A 20429-nucleotide genomic window follows, 5' to 3' on the forward strand; every position below is an offset into this window, starting at 1 on the left:
ACTCACACTCAGTCTTCAGTCAAACTTACTTTCCCAAAACAAAGATAAAAAAAAAAAAAAAAAAAAAAAAAAAGATGGGTAGATGCCTAGAGTCACTTGACAACATTTTCAACCAATTGACTGTTTCAGAATCTTATGTCCGATTGCATCCCTGTCCTGAGGTTCCCATACAATTTCTTATAAATTCATATCATTTATAAAGCTTTTCTTTTATGATTGAATTATTCTGAATAGTTAAACAAGGCTGTAGTATGTGATAGAAGCAACTGCAGCAATAATTTCTGACTCTGACTTGAATGATCTTCCAAAATTTGTGAGTGAGCAGCAAGCTAAGAGCAAAGGTAAGAATAAGGTAAGAGTAAAGTAAGATTACTATGATGACGACAGCTCTCAGCTGTTTCCTTTAGTTTTTTTTTTTTTAATGCAAGTTAAAAACTGATCCTAAGAATTAACAGAAGGGAAAAAACAGCCACAGCTTAACAACCAACTTTTTTGTCAGCTGAATATGAAACTTTGAGAGTAAGCATAAGAGAGTCCATGGGCATCAGTGGAGGAATTGGTTCTGTTTGATCCGAGCAGTTTGCCCATTTGTTCCATTCATTTTATTTCTGCAGGGACAACTACATTCACAGCTGCCTTGGCTGCAGCACATTATTCTTTATACGACTTTCATACTGAACGGTTGTGACACCTATTTTTGTAACAGCGGTCTGTAGAGATACAAGAACTGCATTATGTTGCTCTGTTCTTATAAAGCTGTTGATTTCTTGGAAACCTACAGTATGCTTCTCAGCCATACATTTTCATTTAAAGCTGAGAAAAAATATGCTCTTAACTGTCCATGGTTTACCACACTGTTTCTTGTTCTATTCAAAGTTTATTTACGGATTTATTTATGTATATTTATTTATTTATTTTTAAACAAAAGCTTGGGTGTTGCCAAGGTGCAGACACTTTTTATTTTCTTTCCTAATAAAAATTAAAAACCATGACAAATAATATTATATTATATGTGACACTTTATGGTATCAAATGAAAGGTTATGTATGCAAAAGTTTCATTGATACATAATGTCCAGCTATTACCACTTTTCAGGTGTTTGCAGTTGTTCATTAATATGCATAAATATATATCTTGAGGCGTTTTCCATCTGGATGTTTTGTGAAACATTGTTTCATATTCCTAGTCACAGTAGAGTCAGAAATAGCTTTCTCAGTGAAGTGGTGATACTCTGAACCTGAAAAAAATATAGGGTATTTTCCTGAAATATTACGAATACAAGGTTTCTCAGTGAAGTGGTAATACTCTGAACCTGAAAAAATGTAGGGTATTTTCCTGAAATATTACGAATACAAGGTTTTTAGTTAAGTACATGTCAGTCATATTACTAAGGTGAACCAGGTGTTTACGTGGTACACATTGTATGAAATGACAGCATACACAATGCTGGAAAAACTATGCACTGAATGTTGATGTCCAACTTGCACTGCTTTACAAATGTTTATGTCCGTCCATTAAACATGAAAACATGCATTTAAATCACAATTATAGAAATATTGCAAAAATCGAGTGACATCTACAAAACTGCTAAGCAGAAAATTGAAGATCACATCTTCATGAACAAATGTCATACCAATAATTGGGGAGTATCTACTATGATTAGAGATATAATTGTTTGTATAATTATTATAAGAAGATTTGTGTATTACCTAATTACTTATTCAATATCACCATTATGTCCAGTTGAGAGATTAATATCATCATTCTGTAGAGGGGTACCTGCTGAATAACTTTCATGTTTTAAAGTTTTTGAGATATAAACATTTGTTTATAGGTAGGCTAAAAAGTATATTCTCAGAATTTTTCCTCAGGTGGAAGCTGGCCTGGCAGGAATACTGCAGGTGTCAGGAGGTGTGAACCTGCACTCAGACTACATGTGAAACAGTTAAATATCTTTAGAAGTTGTGGGAAGAGAAAAGCAGCAAGGAGCCTTGCATAAACCCTAACATGCCTTCTAAGTCCACAGAATGCAAAAATCCTCAGGGCAAAGATACCCCCAATGCAGTCTAGAGTCATGGGAAGAAGAAGGGAGATTAAATCTTGGGGTTGCCACAGAGGGTTTAGGTCTGATCAAAGTATGGATAAATGTGTCTAAAAAGGGAAGTTTATGCTGATGTAACACAGGAGTGTCCAGCAAAGGTAAAGGGTACCAACTGCCCAGACAGGAGGCAAAATTCCAAGATTCCAGTGTAGGATCAAATCCACAATGTCAGATGAAGGTGGGGAGGAGGGGAGAATCATAAAGGGAATGTGATGCTTCAAAACAGGAAGTTAAAAGAAGCTTCTTAGAAGAAGTTACAGAGATGGTAGAGAGCAGAAAAATTACCACAAAGGGGTGTGAGGCTTCACAGAAAGAGGAAGATGAGGAAATCCCTCAAGAAAATGAAGGGAATTCATTTTTTTCAGAGAAGAGTGGAATTCAGAGAACCCAGTACCTGCTATGTCTGGGGAAGAAACAAGACCTTCTAACTCGAACAGCCTAGGGTGGGTTGGGACTGTGATCCCAGTTTATCCAGCATTCAGGTAAGTTGATTGAAACTTAAAAAGTGGAAAGATGAGACTTTATACCATTTGAGAGAAAAAAATATCCAGGATAGTTGGAGGAGATGTCACTAACGGATTCCCACCAGTTTACCCTTACTTGAATTGAATAATAATCTTCTGTATCTGACAACCAGTAAGAGAGAACAGACCAGATGACAAGTACTGCTAACTAAGCATATAATCACGGTGCCTTTGGACATGAGTGTGATGGACACTGAGTGACTATTGGATGAGTCTACTGAACATCCGTACAAACTGGTGGTGCTGGGCTATGCCACGTAGTCGCTTGAAGCTGCTCTTTTCTGGACGGCTCATTACTCAGGGAAGTAGTCTTGCTGTTTTCTTCACAGGTAGGGATATCTAAGGAAATTCTGACACCAGGGGATGACAAAAATTACGGAACACCTATGCCAGGATTAAATAACTAAGGACATCAGGATACCATCCCCAGATGGATGCAACAGTTAAAGCAGTTTAATGGATGTTGAAAACAAAAGTAATGAGGGATAACCCTAGCTTCCAAGAAGTTTAACCCTTTTCTGTTATTATATAGTAGTAAACCCTGAGGACTCTTAGATATACTGAAAAAAACATGGAAAGAAGAAGAACAGATACCTTTTACTAGTGTCACAGGAAATTATAAAGACCTTCAGGACAGACTACAGGCTGTAATGCCAATTGTGTGGGATACTTTTGATGAGATGAGCCTTTTCTGTGTGGATAAAAAACAAGAATGACTAGATTTGGGAGTTTCAGGTGAGGAATCAAGTTCTCGTTTTCATCCCTACATCTGAAAACACATTTCTTAGTAAATAGAAAGGACCCTGCCAGGTCATACAGCAAATAAATGAGGTAAACTACAAAATTAGGCAATCTGGAAGGTGTTGCTTGTAAAAATCCTGGAGGGAAGTGCAAGTGACTATTGACAGATACAGTACCCAAAGGCAGAGATCAAGAGAAACAAAAAAATGTAGTCTCAGTCCCTCCAGTGCTAGTCCCTCATGGATCAAGGCAACATGTAAGCGTTCTGCATCTCTTGATTTTTCATATGTGAAATATTAGGGCTAAAAATGTCAAGGAAATGTATGGCCAGACTTATAAAGATCCTCAATGATCAATAGCCTAGTAAGTACCTATGAATGCAGGTGAATCTCACACACACACATCTTCAAAAGCAGAAAGTTCAGGAGTTCCTCTTGAGGGATACAGATATATTTTCCCTAACTACCAGGTGGAACTTCTCTTATTAAACAGCATAAACACATAGTCAGAGGGGAGGTTAACCTAGGCCCTGTTACTTACCAGATGTTCAAAAACAAGAAGCAGTTAAACAAAAGATAAAAAAGATGCTGAAGCAAGGGGTTATTACATAAGGAGTTGGCTAGTGAATGGATAGGTTTATGGGTTTGGTTTGAAAACCAGATGTCATCATCTAGTTCTACAATGATTTCAGAAACTTTAAAACTTATCAATTTCACAAAGGGAAATAAGTCAGTCAGTTGGACCTCTGATGCCATAGAGGCTATTTGGATGTCCCAGCAATGCTGCTGTGCAGAGCCAGTCCTGGTGACTTCTGGCCCATTATCATCTATACAGATGCCTCAGAGGTTGTTTTGGGGACCATGTTAGTATAAAAGGTGGGCAACAATGTGCATCTGGTATGCTACCTCAGTATAAAATTTAAGATGAAAGCTAAGTACACCATTACTGAAAGAGTATTTGACCACTGAGTGGGCTTTTAGGCTCCCTGTGGTATTACCTGCTGAACAAGAAGTTCACTCTGGTCACAGATCACACTCCTCCCTCCAGTGGCTTTTTCAGTAAAGGGCAGGGAATGTGAAGTTATTCATATGAGCCTTAGCATTACAGCCATTCCATTGCTTGATAAAACATCAGTCTGGTATTCATCACCACCATGTTTATGATTCATAAACTTTCCAGCTTGCTTGAAGTCAGTGAGTTCAAACGTGTGTGTGTGGGGGGCATCTGCAAGATAACATGGTGGTTCCCCATGAAACTGCCTAGAAAAACAGGTAATCTGGCACTGTGACACTAGTTTAGCACCAAACAGGGAGTACCTGGGTGGCATAACAGCATTAGGACAGCTACTGAATAAGAAAAGATAATAAAGTGGAGTAATGGGAATGGCCTCTTTAAATTAGCAAGGCAGAGATTCTAGGATCAGGAAATTAGTGTAAGGGCAGGTTCAAGATAACAGGAGTCACTGAAGTCCAGAATAATCTAGACAACTTGCCTTGGATTGTTCACCATGAAGAGAGACTGTCCAAGGCTGGTATAATTGGCTGTGATGCAACATGTCTATGGATGGTCTGTATTTGCCAAAGGAAGTCCAGATAGTGGAAATCCTAAAGTTTAGCTGTATCATACTGGACAGGTTCAGGTAATTTTCTGTTTAGTTATGCCTAAAGCTGTGACAGACTTTAAACCTTGTGCTGGAGTAATAGTGACTTTTTCCTTGAAACTGTGCTTGTGTATGTGTTTTTTTCTCTCTCGAGGAGAAAACTATATTCTACCTGAGACTTTTATTTTACAAGCTTGTTTATAAAATTGCACTTCTGAGAGGCTAAGTATGAAGACAGTCTTATGGAACTGTTCTGGGTTTTGGCTGCAAATGCAGCAAAGGCCAAATTAATTTTGTGTTACAATTTATCCACTGTTTATTTCCTTGGAAAAGTAAATGTTCTGTAAATGAAATGTACCTCTCTTGGAAGAAACCATGTGCGCTTAATCTCTAAAACATCATATGTTTTCCTGCATATAAATCTAATACAGTACTATTGTACTACTGTCAGTTTCTGTATTGGTCTTGCCAAAACTGAAACTGTATATATGCATGAGAATGCAAATATATACATCTTTTAACTGTTTTACTTATTATTCTAACATTGTAACTGTGGCTGGATTGCGTCCAGTTGGAATTTCCATGGCATCAAATACTAACAAAATAATATTATGGCTTAAAATGTATCAGAAAGTTTTTAAATGGTAGCTGCAAAGTATGCACATCTTAAAAAGAGCTCAGTAAATTTACAAGCATCTACGTTAAGGAAAAGCTGATGTAGCACAAAAAATCTCTGTAACTTACACATGTCCTGACTCATGAGCCACAACAAAAGCGGAAGAAAACCCATCCTCATGGTTTAAAGTACAACTGCGAACAGGATGACACATACCAGTAACAGGAGCATACCCTGAAAAAATTAAAAGTACACAAACAAAAAGATTCACTGTTCAATTTAGAGGTATCTAAAATACTGTGAAAACTCAGAAATCTTTATTATTGTATTAATACTTATATATATTTAAAAAATACTGTACTTTATGCAAACATGAATAATTTTTACAGTGGTTTTAAATAAAATTATATTCCATTTAATTTATTTTAATAAAGTAAACCCTACTAGACATCAGCGACTCAATCAAGGCTGAAAAGAAGAGAAGCAGAGATCATACAAATGAAACCTCCATCTTAAAGACATAATCCATTGGCACCTCACAGCCTAAACTATGAGGGCTGTACTGCCTGTTGAACATCTACAAGTTTATAAGTTGTCAAACAACAAGTGGTATATTTTTTATTTCCTGCAGAGTTTGATAAAAAATTTACTTTTTATTTCTAAACTGATTGCAGTACCTTGCATCCCAGCTGGTCCAAAATCTTGCCTCGTTAAAAAAATGGTATGATCATGGTGCTCAGAATGACCTGGATCTGACGTCTGCTGTTGAAAGGCCCAATGGCATACGTTCTCCAAACTTCTTGATGGATTTCCTCTTTCAATTAAACTAATGGACTAAAACATAAATACATTAAAAATGTGTAGCCAAACATAACCTTGTTGGTATGGTCATATGCAAACACAGAACATCAGTATAAGAAAAATCATGTGCCTAATCATAAGGACCTATGTATCAATACTTAAAATGAGTTAAATGTCTGAAGACTCTGCAAAAATACATAAATTATTACAAACATAGCGGATACAAATAATGAGGTCCAAATATACTTTATTCTCTTGGTATATGGGAGTGTTTTGATTAATTACAGTAGTATCTGAATATTCTTTGCATGAAAAGAAATATAAATTAAATTATGAGTATGGTTTACCATCACATCACCTAACACTGTCATGTCTAAAGTGCTAATCATGAAATCACAGTGCTCAATGACCACAACAAATGAAGATCACAATGTCTGACATTGTGGTCTGTCTCAGCATTCCTCTTACTTCAAGGTACAGCAATCCTAAAGTTAGTATATATTAGGACATAAAAAAATCAGCAACTGTGATTTCAACATTTTGTGTTAGTCTTAAACTAATTTAATTTAAACTTCACAACTTTGACATTATGGTTTTCTATAAGTCACGGCTATAGAAAGTGATGGTATACCATCAGGGACTATCTATCTATGTACATATATACACACACACACACACACACATATATATATATATATATATATATATATATATATATATATATATATATATATATATATATAAACATACACACACACCTAAAAAAAAAATTATATATATATATATATATATATATATATATATATATATTTAATAACCAAACTTACAATTCAATGAAACCCACTTGGCCGAGACCAATTCTTTGAAAAGCCTTTCAACCGAAACCTCGGACTGCCAAAAACCTTTCCCTGTGAAAGAATCCACTTGGTCACCATGATGAACTTATCCCTTTCGTTAGTGTAATGCAATCTCAGAGTTGGTATATATAAGTAAGGAGGGGGTGGTGTGTGTGTGGGGAGGGGCAAAGCCCCCCACTTGGGTGGGTTTAATTTTGGTCGGATTAGGGTTTCTTCGAGGTGGCCAAGCGGTTCCTTCCATAGGGAAAGGTTTTTGGCAGTTTGTGGTTTCAGCTAAATGGCTTTTCAGAGCAGTGGTTTCGATCAAATGGGTTTCGTTGAAAAGTGAGGTTGATTATTCAATGCAGACCCATATATAAAAACACAAACACGCATATCTACATACATACATAGACGCATACATACAAGCAAACAATTTATCTAAACTGCATACTGAAAGGATTTACCAAGAGAATTTAGCCTGTAAGTATTTGGGAATGACATTAAATGAGAACCAGAAAGTATGTCTTTTAGGTTTAAAATACTTGAAAAATCCGACTTTTTATAATAAATAAACAATAAACATGGTTATATAGATCTCTGAATATTTTATATGTGGTGTTTTAGGCATCAATATAGGTTCATAGGTAAGTACTAGGCTATCGGCCCAGGGGCCTAAGTAAGCCTAGCCAACAAGGTTCCCTGGCTTACACCACCCAAGAAAGTTAATTTCCAGTGCCCCTGTTGAGCAGAGCCACAGAAGTGATCTCCGAGGTGTATTTCCTATTTCCCATCCACTCATCAATTTTTTCTTGAAGAGTGGTAATGAGGAACTTTGCTTGACATAGATGGGTAGCTTGTTCCAGAGTATAGGAAGTCTCTGGGACAGGAATCTATCCCTCCAGCATGTCCTGTTTATTGTGGTGACAAGGTTTAGGTCCCTAGAGGGTGTAGCTCGGAGGGATTGGGATTTCTTAAGGTGTAGTATGTCCAACAGCTCTAGGTTTAACATAGCTTTATATGTTAGGCAGAGATCTCCTCGGAGTGGGCGATATGCTACACAGTAAAGCTGGAGTTTTTTGAGATGGTCAGTGTAGGGCATCTGTTTGAGGCCAGAAATCCTCTTTGTGAGGTACTTCTGTGGCCTTTCCACCTGCTGCAGATGTCATGTGAGGTACTCTATAATGGGTCTAATGAGTACTTAGTTAAGGGGAACAATTACCTCTTTTTTCCTGGATGAGAACCCTTTTGTGATGAGGTGTGCCACATAGAAGGATTTCCTGACTATTGTGGTGATGTGATTATCAAAGGAGAGACTACTGTCCACCTGGGTCCCAAGGTCTCATCACACATTTGGCGTTAAGTAGACTGCTGTTTATGTGGTAGTTCATGGGTACAGAGTTTTTATCAAAGAGGATGACAATTCACTTTTTGGCATTGAGCTTGAGGCCATGCCTCTGACACCAGGCATCTGTCTCAGTGAGGCCTTTCTGTAGGATGTCCACATCATTTGGGGACTCTACTACGGCTCCTAGTTTGCAGTCATCTGCAAACTTCATTAGCCAGAGGCCTTCTGTGTTAGCCTGTACTTCTGAGAAGTAGATACCAAACAGGAGAGGTCCCAGGACTGAACCCTGTGGTACTCCACTTGTCAGATTTGGAGTCTGCAACTTTTACAGTGTGGGTTCTGTCAGTGAGCCAGATGGCAACCCATCTTGTGACATAGGGATTTATACCTAGTTTAGTGAGTTTAGTCCAGAATGGGGGATGGTATTGAAAACTTTGGCGAAGTCAAGGTAGGCTATGTGAACCACCTTACCCTCGTCTACGGCTTTGATGACTGCCTCAAAGACGTCAATCAGGTTCAGAAGGCATGATCTGCCTTTCACAAACCCAAACTCGGTGGAGTACAGAGTTTGGAGGTTGTCGCATATCGCCTACTCAGAGGTGATCGCTGCTTAACATATAAAGCTATGTCAAACCCAAAGCTGTTGGACATGCTCCACTTAAAGCAATCCAAATCCCTTCAAGCTAGACGCTCTAGGGACCTAAACCTTGTCACCATAATAAACAGAACATGCTGGAGGGTAGATTCCTGTCCCAGAGACTTCCCATAGTCTTGAACAAACTACCTACCTATATCAAACAAAGCTCCTCATTAGCACTCTTCAAGAAACACCTTGATGATGGGAGATAGGAAATTTACCCCGGGGATCACTTCTGTGGCTCTGCTTGATAGGGGCACAGGAAAATAATTTTCTTGGGTGGCAAAAGCCAGGGTATCGTTTGGCTAGGCTTATATAGGCCCAAAGGCCAATAGCCTAGTACCTACCTATGAACCTATGTCTTTGTTTATGTGTTCCATGATGATATGTTCCATGGTCTTGCAGACCAGGCTTGTAGGGCTAATAGGGCGAAAGTTCCCAGGAACAGTGGTGGCTCCCCCTTTGTGGAGTGGGATAACTGTTGCTGTGCGCCATTCAGTGGGCACAAAGCCCGATGTGAGAATATGATTGAACATGGTGCTTAGGTGGGGAGCCAGTTCGTTCTGAAGTTCATGTAAAATGTAGCATGAATGCTGTGTTTTTGTTTTAAAGAGTGCAGCTTTTACCTGCATAGATGTGATTACAGGGACTCTGAATTCTTCCTGTATAGATAGGGGGTGAGGGGGGGGGTGTAAAGTTAGCATTGAACCTATCTGCCAGGATGTTGGAGATATGTTCTGTAATTTTCATGCTGTTGTGCTGTAACTCAGAGCAGATCTGGGTGTTGCCACTGAGATTCTTGACATAGCTATAGAATGCATTGTGGTTGCCCTTAGAATCAGTGGCAATTATGTATTCATAGCTAGCTTTGGAGGATCTTATAAGGGATCTCAGCTTCTTACTGAGGCTGATCAGGCAGCTCCTCCACTCATGGGATTTTACTCTCTTTTGCAACAGTTTCTTCCTTCTGTTGTAGAGTTTGGTTATGGCAGGGGACCACCAGATTGTCTTCCTTTTTTTTGGAGGATAGCTTCTTGGTTCTGTTTGGGATAGCACAATCCATGCACTCGAGTAAGTGCTTATAGAGTGTGCATTTGTGTAGGATTCAGCAGTCATAGTTCATAGTTTTAGTACTAAGTTAACTGCCCTTGCGAGCCATTTTAAGCCTAGCCAATTATCCCTTGTGAGACTCAAACCCTGCACCTTGTGTTTGTAAGGCAAACACCTTAGCCATTAAACCATCCTCCCAACCCCTGTATTGTCCTTGTAACTGTATTGCCCATCTGCATGGGTGTCATGAAGTTCCCCACTTCTGTCTTAAGGAGCATGAAGTTGGCGTTGGAGAATTTTTTTACCATGGTTTCCTTAATGGTGGGTGGGGGCGGGATGCAGACACCTAGGGTGATTAGTTTATGGTCAGATCTGACCAACGAGGAGTTGATTTCAGGTGTGGAACACCAGTCACTTATGTTGGTAATGACTAGGTCTAGGATATTGATGGCCCTGGTGGGGGTGTGGATAAGTTGAACTGTTTTGCAGGAAGTTGTGCTTGAAATTGTTATTTAATGATAACACAGCTTATGAACGGGGTAACACTTTGTTTAGAACAAAAAGCACGTTCATTCCTGTCATGCCTTCACACATTGAATGTTTCCTTAGGGCTTGTGAAAATCAATATTATCTGATGTTTAGTGAGGCAGATAAGAAAGGCAGATTTTACAACTTGACCCCAGTTGAGAGTCGCTCTCTTAATGAACTCAAACGGAACACCAATATAGTTATAAAACCAGCTGACAAAGGAGGGGGAGTAGTCCTTTTAGACAGGCAGGAATATATCACCAGCATGTCTAAATTGTTATTGGAAGTTGATACATACACCCCTATAACATCTCAGGATATGACAAAGATCATAAAAACTGTCAAAGATGTCCTTTATGACCTCCTCATGTGTCGCCAGATCAGCCAGGAAACTTATGAGTTTTTATACATAGAACACCCCACCACCCCTGTAATAAAAGGGATACCCAAAGTGCATAAAGGTACATATCCAGTCCCGCTGAGACCGATTGTATCGGGGGATAAATGGATCACAGCACATGTCTCTCAATTAATAGAAGACATTTTGAGACCAGTAGTGAATCAGTCCCCCACTATACTCAAAGATACTTATGATCTCTTAAATGACATCAAAGAATTAACACTAGATACTCATCAATCATATTTTCTCATCACTCTGGATGTTAAGGATTTATTCACTTCAATACCAAATGACATTGGCATGCAGTATATAAATGAATTATTATCCAAAGAGACTAATTTCTCTAGTGATAGAATCATACTTATTGGTCAGCTCCTTGAGCTAGTATTGCTTAACAATGCTTTCATGTTTGGTGGTTCTTGTTATCTGCAAAGGTGGGGGGTTGCCATGGGCACCCCCTGCGCTAACACCTATGCCAATTTGGTAGTTCTGTGGTGGGAGAAATTACATCTTTTCACTCATGAGAATTTTAAGCTTATTAAGCTTTATAGGCGTTTCGTCGACGACATCATAATAATTTGGGAAGGCACACAGGAGTTGTTTGAATCTTTTTTGCAATATCTCAATACTACCACTACGTTTTTACGTTTCACACAAGAAATTTCTAATCATGAAGTTAATTTCCTAGATGTTACCCTTAGACTCACAAAAGGGGGCAGATTAGACTCAACTCTGTATAGGAAACCCACTTGGAAAAATTCAATGCTATGTTTTGACAGTATGCATCCCCGACATACCTTTCAAGCCATAGTCAAGAGTCAGTTTATCAGGATTCAGAGACTATGTAGCAGTATGGAAGATTTAAATAAAGAAGCACACTTCCTAGAGAAACTATTCATTAATAGAGGCTATAATCCTTCCATGGTTAGAAAAATCAAATTCGAAGTCTTAGGTGACATCATACCCATAGAAAAGGAGAATACATCTTTGCAACACATAAAAAATGATTTTAGATTTTATAAGAGAGCAGATGCCACAAATCACTATATTAGTTACATCATAACATATACTAGTGATATCAAAAAGATACAGCAGATTATTCATAATAATTGGCATATCTTAACTATTGACTCTCACACTAGGGACATTATTAGCAAACGTCCCAGATTTACCTACAAGAACAGCAGGAATCTCAAAAGAATTCTATGTGGAGATTTGCATATTAAAATAGAAGAAGGTAACAATCCAATTAATAGCATTTATATCAAGGATTTTGGTACATATCCCTGCTACAATTGCAATAGATGTAAATACATCACTAAGACACAGTGTTTCAAACATCCCAACACCGATTATGTTTTCAGACCATATTTTCGAGCAACCTGTAATACTCGTAATCTGATATACCTTGCCACCTGTACCAAATGCGATGCCTTTTACGTAGGGTTAACGAAGAGAAAGCTACAGGAGCGTATTTACAACCACCTTTATGATATACGTAAAGCCATAGATACCAACGCTCTGGCTAGACACATCATGGAGTTTTCAACCCATTCTTTCTGCTTTAGGGTCCTACAAGAGGTTAAACAGGATGAAAGAGGGGGAGACAAAGAGAATAATTTGGCACTCATGGAACTCAATTGGATATTGAGGTTAGGTGCCCATATAGAGCCAGGGATTAATGCCCACGTCTCTATTAAACCAGTGTTAATATTTAAAAAGTGAGCATATGGTCCTCATACATTGAATGTTTTATCTAGCTATAAGACTATTCATTCATTATATGTTTATCAACTAATGTATATTTTTGCCTACAGCTTTATATATACATGTTTCACATGTATACGTTTGCATCATACAATTAATGCAATTTTATCATTTCGTTATTAGGTAACATTATCTCATTTCAATATGTTTTTTTATATATATATCTTAACTATACAACTTTTGAAGTTTATATGTCCCCTTATGTTCTACCATATGATTATATTTTAGACAAGGGAACATTTATAGTCAGGCATTAACTTTGATATATTTTCAAACATTTGAACAAAGTCATATACTTACAATATGAAGTTCATTTGCTTATTGATAAGCTTTGTTCTAATGTAAGTGATTTTTATCCTAAATGCTCATGATTTGTCAACGGCAGCTATTTATTCACTTATACTGAGTGGTTAAATCTCTTTCCACTCAATGTTTTTGGTGATTACAAAGCGCCTTTAATTCATGTTTTTCAGATAATAATGTTTTATTTGCACATATGCATACTTGTTTTATTATTTTTTATTACTTTGTAATGACATTTTAGTGATGTCCCACGGGGCACAAGAAGTATGGAAGTTTAATACTTTGAACACGTATTTTGTAACATGCCCTTTGAGAAACTAAGTGTTTATTTTATGTTAATTGATTAATGAGCAGACTTTCCCGCGTTTAGCGGAGGTATATAAATTCAGAATAGATATTTGGTAACTTATCTGATGAAGCGTGGATGGACCACGCGAAAGCGCTCATTTTTTATCTCCATTAAACGGTTTTGCCTATTATAAGAATTGTCAACGTGTTTCGTTCCTGTTGCAGCATTTTATTTTGGATATTGGATGTTCCTATGTGTTTTGGTACTACACTTCATTCACACAGTGTTTCCAGTTTTTGGTGCAGTACCATTCAGCAGGGAAGCTGACTTTCATATATGTATAAGTTTTAGTACTAAGTTAACTGCCCTTGCGAGCCATTTTAAGCCTAGCCAATTATCCCTTGTGAGACTCAAACCCTGCACCTTGTGTTTGTAAGGCAAACACCTTAGCCATTAAACCATCCTCCCAACCCCTGTATTGTCCTTGTAACTGTATTGTCCATCTGCATGGGTGTCATGAAGTTCCCCACTTTCTGTCTTAAGAAGCATGAAGTTGGCGTTGGAGAATTTTTTTACCATGGTTTCCTTAATGGTGGGTGGGGGCGGGATGCAGACACCTAGGGTGATTAGTTTATGGTCAGATCTGACCAACGAGGAGTTGATTTCAGGTGTGGAACACCAGTCACTTATGTTGGTAATGACTAGGTCTAGGATATTGATGGCCCTGGTGGGGGTGTGGATAAGTTGAACCAGGGCATGAGAATTTATGAATTCTGGAAAGCACTGAGTGAAGGAGTTGGTACATGAGTAGTTTTCCCAGTTAATGGTAGGGTAGTTGAAATTGCCTATTATTAGGATGTTTGGCTGAACCCTAATATTTTCCAGTATAAGAAAACAGGAGTGGGAATCATGGGGCATGGTGGGGAATCTGTAGCAAGCTACAATTTGGACTGCAGTTTTGCCCAGAGTTAGTTGCACTTGGGTAACGTCGGATGCATTATGCTGCGCAACTAGACTGGAGGTGTGGATATCCTTAATGAATATGGACACACCTCCACCTTTGGTGTTCTGGTCCAGGTTAGATGGCCGAAAAGTATGGTATGAGTTATAGCCTGGTAATGCAGAGGTTTAATCTAGAGCCTTGAACCATGTCTCAGTCACTGCACAGATATCGATGTTCTCCATTTTAAGGAGTGCCTCGAGTGAGTGCATTTTGAGATTTTGACTTCTAGCATTGAGTAGCATTACCGTCACTTTTTGCTTGCCTGTTCCTGTTATGGTCATTTAAACCTTGCTTAAAAAAGGCACTATAGGGACGGCAGGAGCCTTAGCCAGTATCCAGAGTCCCAGGGGTGACAGGTGCCGGCCATCTATCCAATAATCACATAAGGAAGATATGAGTTTACTAAGTATGCCATGGTAAAACCAGGAATGTGGTTTATTTAACTCAGTGTAATAAATGTCAAGGTTTCTATGTAGGCATGACCACTAGAACTCTAAGGGAGCATATTAGGGAACATATTTATGCCATCAATAAAGAGGATGAGACCAATGCACTAGCTTATCATGTGCTACACAGAGATAGCACACATACCTTTAGTTTCCTAGTATTGGAACATGTCTATAGTACTGAAAGGTTAGGCTGCATACGTAATAATGTGGAGAAGAGAGAGATTAAATGGATACTCAAGTTAGCAGCGGACAGAGGTCATGGCCTTAATGATAAAATTTCTCTGAGACCTTTTTTGGCAGACAGGCCTTTTAAACATAAATAGTAAGTTTTTAAACCCATAAAATTTTATTTTTAAAGGGTTTTATTAGCATGGGTTTTCTTCATGCTTATATTTATATGTTTTTGTATTAAATTTTGATATGCATCGTAACTTTTGTAATTATATATATAAGTTATTCTTTGTATATGTTTTTATGTTGACTAAAGAAATTAAGCAGCACTTACTAGCAACAAACTGATTCATCTACACTGCATTTCTCTTTTAATAATTAATTGTTTTTGATTGAATGTTATATTGCTTCTCCAATAGGAGCTATTCTGTTATTATATAAAGTTATATTGTAGTGATGGTTAATTACGTCTGATGAAACGTCCAGGAGACGTGAAAGCACTCACTCATCTTTATTTTGTTGTAATAAAGCTTTTATTCGGATATTGGTTGGCTTCGATTGTCCTGGTGTATCCTCCTTATGTGACTATTGGATTTTCTGCTTCTTTGAAGGGGATACTTTATCCTGATTTGTGTTTATATGCTTTTTCATCAGTTGGACTTTTTTACACGACAGGAACATGACAGAAGGAACCAATGTAACAACTGAGGTAATGGAAATGCGTAAGAAGTTTGACTGTAAGCAGTTATTGAATTTGGAAGAGAATCCTCTTTTGAAACTTTCTTATATAGAACTTACTCAGACATCTTCCAAACAGAAAGACTCTGTTGTACACATAGAGGCTTTACAAACAATGCGTAAATTGGAAGATGTTTTAACCAAGATTAAAAATGTTCAATAGCAGGAGAGACATATGGAAGCTTGTTTGAGATTTCAGATAGTCCCTAGAGGACTTCGTATTCTTAAAATGCCTACTTTTGGCTCAATTTACCCAAATTTACTAAGTGGCAAGAGTTAAATCTAGAAACTAGTTACAGCTACATGAAATTGCTCATTGAACAGTATCAGAGTAACGAACAGACACTGTTTCAGGAAGCTTTAGAGCTTGAGAAACAACTTTTATCTTTGCTCACTGACGCTCAACTTAATAGTTTTCATTCTGACATCACTGTTACTATAACAGCTTTGGACAATAAGCTGTTATTGTTAAAGAAAAAACTTGAACGTGACTGTTTAGATTTTTCAAGTGGGAATGTCTTTCAATGGCCGAGGGCATCCACTTGATCATCTAATGATGTGACCACTGATCCCATTCACAACCAAGGGACTGAGCGTTCCACCTTATTACCTCCATCTACTTCTGGTTCTGTTACTGCGGCTGTAACAGGAGCACGTAGCGAAGAACAGTCATCAGGCTCACCTTCGTTTTCATCTATAGTACGTCGGCCCAGAGACGACTTAGGAAATAATGAACAAGTTCGTAGGAAGACGATGGGACAAGTTATGAGCAATTCCCACGATACCACTAAAGAGGTTACAAACCTCCATTTTCCACTACCCTTTCGAGTGGAGAACAAACTGAATTGGAGTCCTCAGTACAAAACAAGGAAACGGAAAATTTCAGGTGGTCAGTTAGAGTTTCAACGCAAGTCATTGAAACCAGTACAGAGGACTTAGTAGTTAATGTTTCAACATATAATTTAACAAAACATGAATTAACTGTTTTAAACAGAGGTCGGTCTTTCATCCCCTCTCAGAGTGTGGATGTAAGTGAACTTATTATTGACATTAAGCAGTTTACTAGGAATATTGCTTTAGCATTACAGTTTAAGAATGATGAAACTCATGTAATGAATTTTGCTTTCAGGAAACCTTCGCATTCTCTGTTAGACAGTTTTGAGAAAGCTTGCGTTAATGATTTTTTATTGAATTTTGAAAATAATATCAAACCAGAATTTTTTAACTTAACGAAGGAAGAGAGATTAGCTCTTAATACTCTAAAGAATAATTCTGATATTATTATTAGACCTGCCGACAAGGGAGGAGCCACAGTAGTTCTAGACAGAATACATTATGACAATAAAGTTATAGAATTATTATCTGATACTAATACGTATGTTAAACTAGATTTTGTTGGTTTAGATAAGCTTATTAAAACAATGCATGCCAACCTTTATGATATGTTGATATGTTATATAATAGATGAAAATTTATATCAATATTTTTTAGTTGAGAAACCTTTGGTTCCAGTGTTTAGAGTTCTTCCTAAGATTCATAAGAATTTGTATGACCCTCCATTTAGACCGATAGTCTCGGGAAAAGGATGGCTCACAGAAAGTATTTCTATATTTTTGGAGAAACAACTTACACCAATAGTAGATGAAACTGTTTTTATACTTCGAGACACACAACATTTTTTAGAAACTTTAGCTTGTCATAATAGGGTAGATGAAGTAAAGGACTCAGACTATTTAGTCACTCTGGATGTTACAGCTCTATTTACGAGTATACCTAATGATGTGGGTATAGAATACTTGAGATTGTTTTTATTACAGAAAGGGATGTCCAATAGTAAGATTATTATGATTATTATGTTACTGGATTTAGTCCTCTCCAATAATGTTTTTACTTCTCATAGTAACTACTTTCTTCAGGTTAAGGGAGTAGCAATGGGCACAGCATGTGCCAATTCATATGCTAACTTAGTTTTAGCATATTGGGAATCTACTTATGTTTTAGGACATGAAAACTATTCTGAATATATTAGATATTACATGAGATTTGTAGATGATGTTATTTTGGTTTGGAGAGGGGACCTTGCCACCCTACGAGAGTTTATTACATATATTAATAGTACTACCACATTTTTAGAACTGACTGATACTGTATCCCTGACTAGAATTGAATTTTTAGATGTGTCAATAAGTAAGGAAGGAGGGAAACTTAAAACTGAGGTATTTCGTAAACCTTGTAGGAGGAATAATATACTTCACAGAGACAGCATGCATCCTCCACATGTGTATAAGAATGTTATTAAGAACCAAGCAGCACGTTTTTCAAAAATTACTAGTGATGATTTAATGTTTACAGAAGCTATTAAAAATATGGAGGATGAATTCATAGTTAGAGGCTATCACAAGAGGGAACTTAGTGGGCTTTTTAGCACAGACCGTGATGGGAAGGACAAACCATATATAAACAGGAACATGCCCTCAGCCAGAACTAATGATAATCGTGCTAACACTAGTAAGAGGAGACTAGCAATATCTTATACTAACAACAATCCTTTTATAGTTGACATCATTAAAAAACACTGGAACATTCTACAATTAGATGAAAATATTATGAGAATAGTAGGAGACAGACCCTCTTTTAGTTATAAGAACACCAAGTCTCTTAAGAGGTTACTATGTTATAATCATAATATACATGATGGTTTGATATCACAAAGGAAAGGCACACAAGCATGTCGTACCTGTAATCAGTGCAGTTATATTAAGAGTTCATGTGAATTTATACATCCAGATACAGGCAAAAGATATGAGTTTACTAAGTATGCCGATTGTAAAACCAGGAACGGGGTTTATTTAACTCAGTGTAACAAATGTCAATGTTTCTATGTAGGCATGACCACTAGAACTCTAAGGGAGCATATTAGGGAACATATTTATGCCATCAATAAAGAGGATGAGACCAATGCACTAGCTTATCATGTGCTACACAGAGATAGCACACATACCTTTAGTTTCCTAGTATTGGAACATGTCTATAGTACTGAAAGGTTAGGCTGCATACGTAATAATGTGGAGAAGAGAGAGATTAAATGGATACTCAAGTTAGCAGCGGACAGAGGTCATGGCCTTAATGATAAAATTTCTCCGAGACCTTTTTTGGCAGACAGGCCTTTTAAACATAAATAGTAAGTTTTTAAACCCATAAAATTTTATTTTTAAAGGGTTTTATTAGCATGGGTTTTCTTCATGCTTATATTTATATGTTTTTGTATTAAATTTTGATATGCATAGGAACTTTTGTAATTATATATATAAGTTATTCTTTGTATATGTTTTTATGTTGACTAAAGAAATTAAGCAGCACTTACTAGCAACAAACTGATTCATCTACACTGCATTTCTCTTTTAATAATTAATTGTCTTTGATTGAATGTTATATTGGTTCTCCAATAGGAGCTATTCTGTTATTATATAAAGTTATATTGTAGTGATGGTTAATTACGTCTGATGAAACGTCCAGGAGACATGAAAGCGCTCACTCATCTTTATTTTGTTGTAATAAAGCTTTTATTTGGATATTGGTTGGCTTCGACTGTCCTGGTGTATCCTCCTTATGTGATTATTGGATTTTCTGCTTCTTTGAAGGGGATACTTTATCCTGATTTGTGTTTATATGCTTTCTCATTTGCCGGCCATCTATGGCAAAGCATCGTGGTCTGTCGACCACATCGTCCCAGGCAGATAGACACTGGATCCCCTTAGAATGACACCAGAGGCTTAGCCAATTGATGAAGTCAATCATTTTGCCCTTGTACTGAGGTATCATTCTGGGTGATGGCAGGCTGCTACTCAGGGTTAGGGTCATACAAGATCGGAGAGCTCCTCCATGTCTCTTTTCATGTAGTCCAAGGAGGTACGTCTCAGGTCGTTCACACCAACATGGACAATGACAGTGTCATATTTGGACTTGTTGTGGAGCGCCCTCAGTGCGTGGTTTATCTGGCACCTAACAGGCAGCTGACAGTAACCTTCTCCTTGTTTAGCCTGGTGAGTGGGACATCAGTGTGTCTGACTATAGAGTAATTTATGACTAGTGTGTTGGTTTACCTTATGAGCTGTTGTTTATTAGCACACTGAGTCTGTGGGCTGTGTGTCATTTGGGTTGTTTTTATAGCAAAAAATCTGGACAAAGCCTAAAATGATGGGGGGACAAATGGGGACAGATTTTAAATATTGCTCTTACAAACTTAGAAAGTTGATAGAATAATAGGTTCTGCATTAGCATGAATTCTCTGAGGGATGTGGAGTCTTAAAATCAAAGGTTTGTCATTATTTAATGACTTCAATCCTCAACTATTTGCCAGAAAAGTACTGATTTTAGGAGGAACACACCAAAAATATGAGGCAAAAATCTGGACATTCAATCACACACACACACACACACACACACACACACAGTCCCTTCCTCATTCATACCTGCATTCACTCGCACATCTCTCTCTCTCTCTCTCTCTCTCCCCTGATCAAACAC

At 37.5% G+C, this 20429-nt stretch overlaps 1 protein-coding gene across 2 annotated transcripts in view; it reads right to left on the reverse strand.

The window, feature by feature from the left end:
• The window catches only part of ADAMTS3 (ADAM metallopeptidase with thrombospondin type 1 motif 3), a 3677303-nt gene that overhangs the window by 3098044 nt on the left and 558830 nt on the right, over positions 1-20429 (reverse strand). For both annotated transcript variants that reach the window (XM_044061162.1, XM_044061161.1), the window contains exons 4-5: positions 6260-6416; positions 5711-5816 (exon numbers count right to left, since the gene is read on the reverse strand). In XM_044061162.1, the coding sequence (XP_043917097.1) occupies positions 5711-5816; positions 6260-6416 (263 nt within the window). The remainder of the gene's footprint in view (positions 1-5710; positions 5817-6259; positions 6417-20429) is intronic.

This window comes from Protopterus annectens, chromosome 2.part0 (assembly GCF_019279795.1).
Source record: "Protopterus annectens isolate FY-2018-M chromosome 2.part0, PAN1.0, whole genome shotgun sequence".
Taxonomy (NCBI): Eukaryota; Metazoa; Chordata; order Ceratodontiformes; family Protopteridae; genus Protopterus; species Protopterus annectens.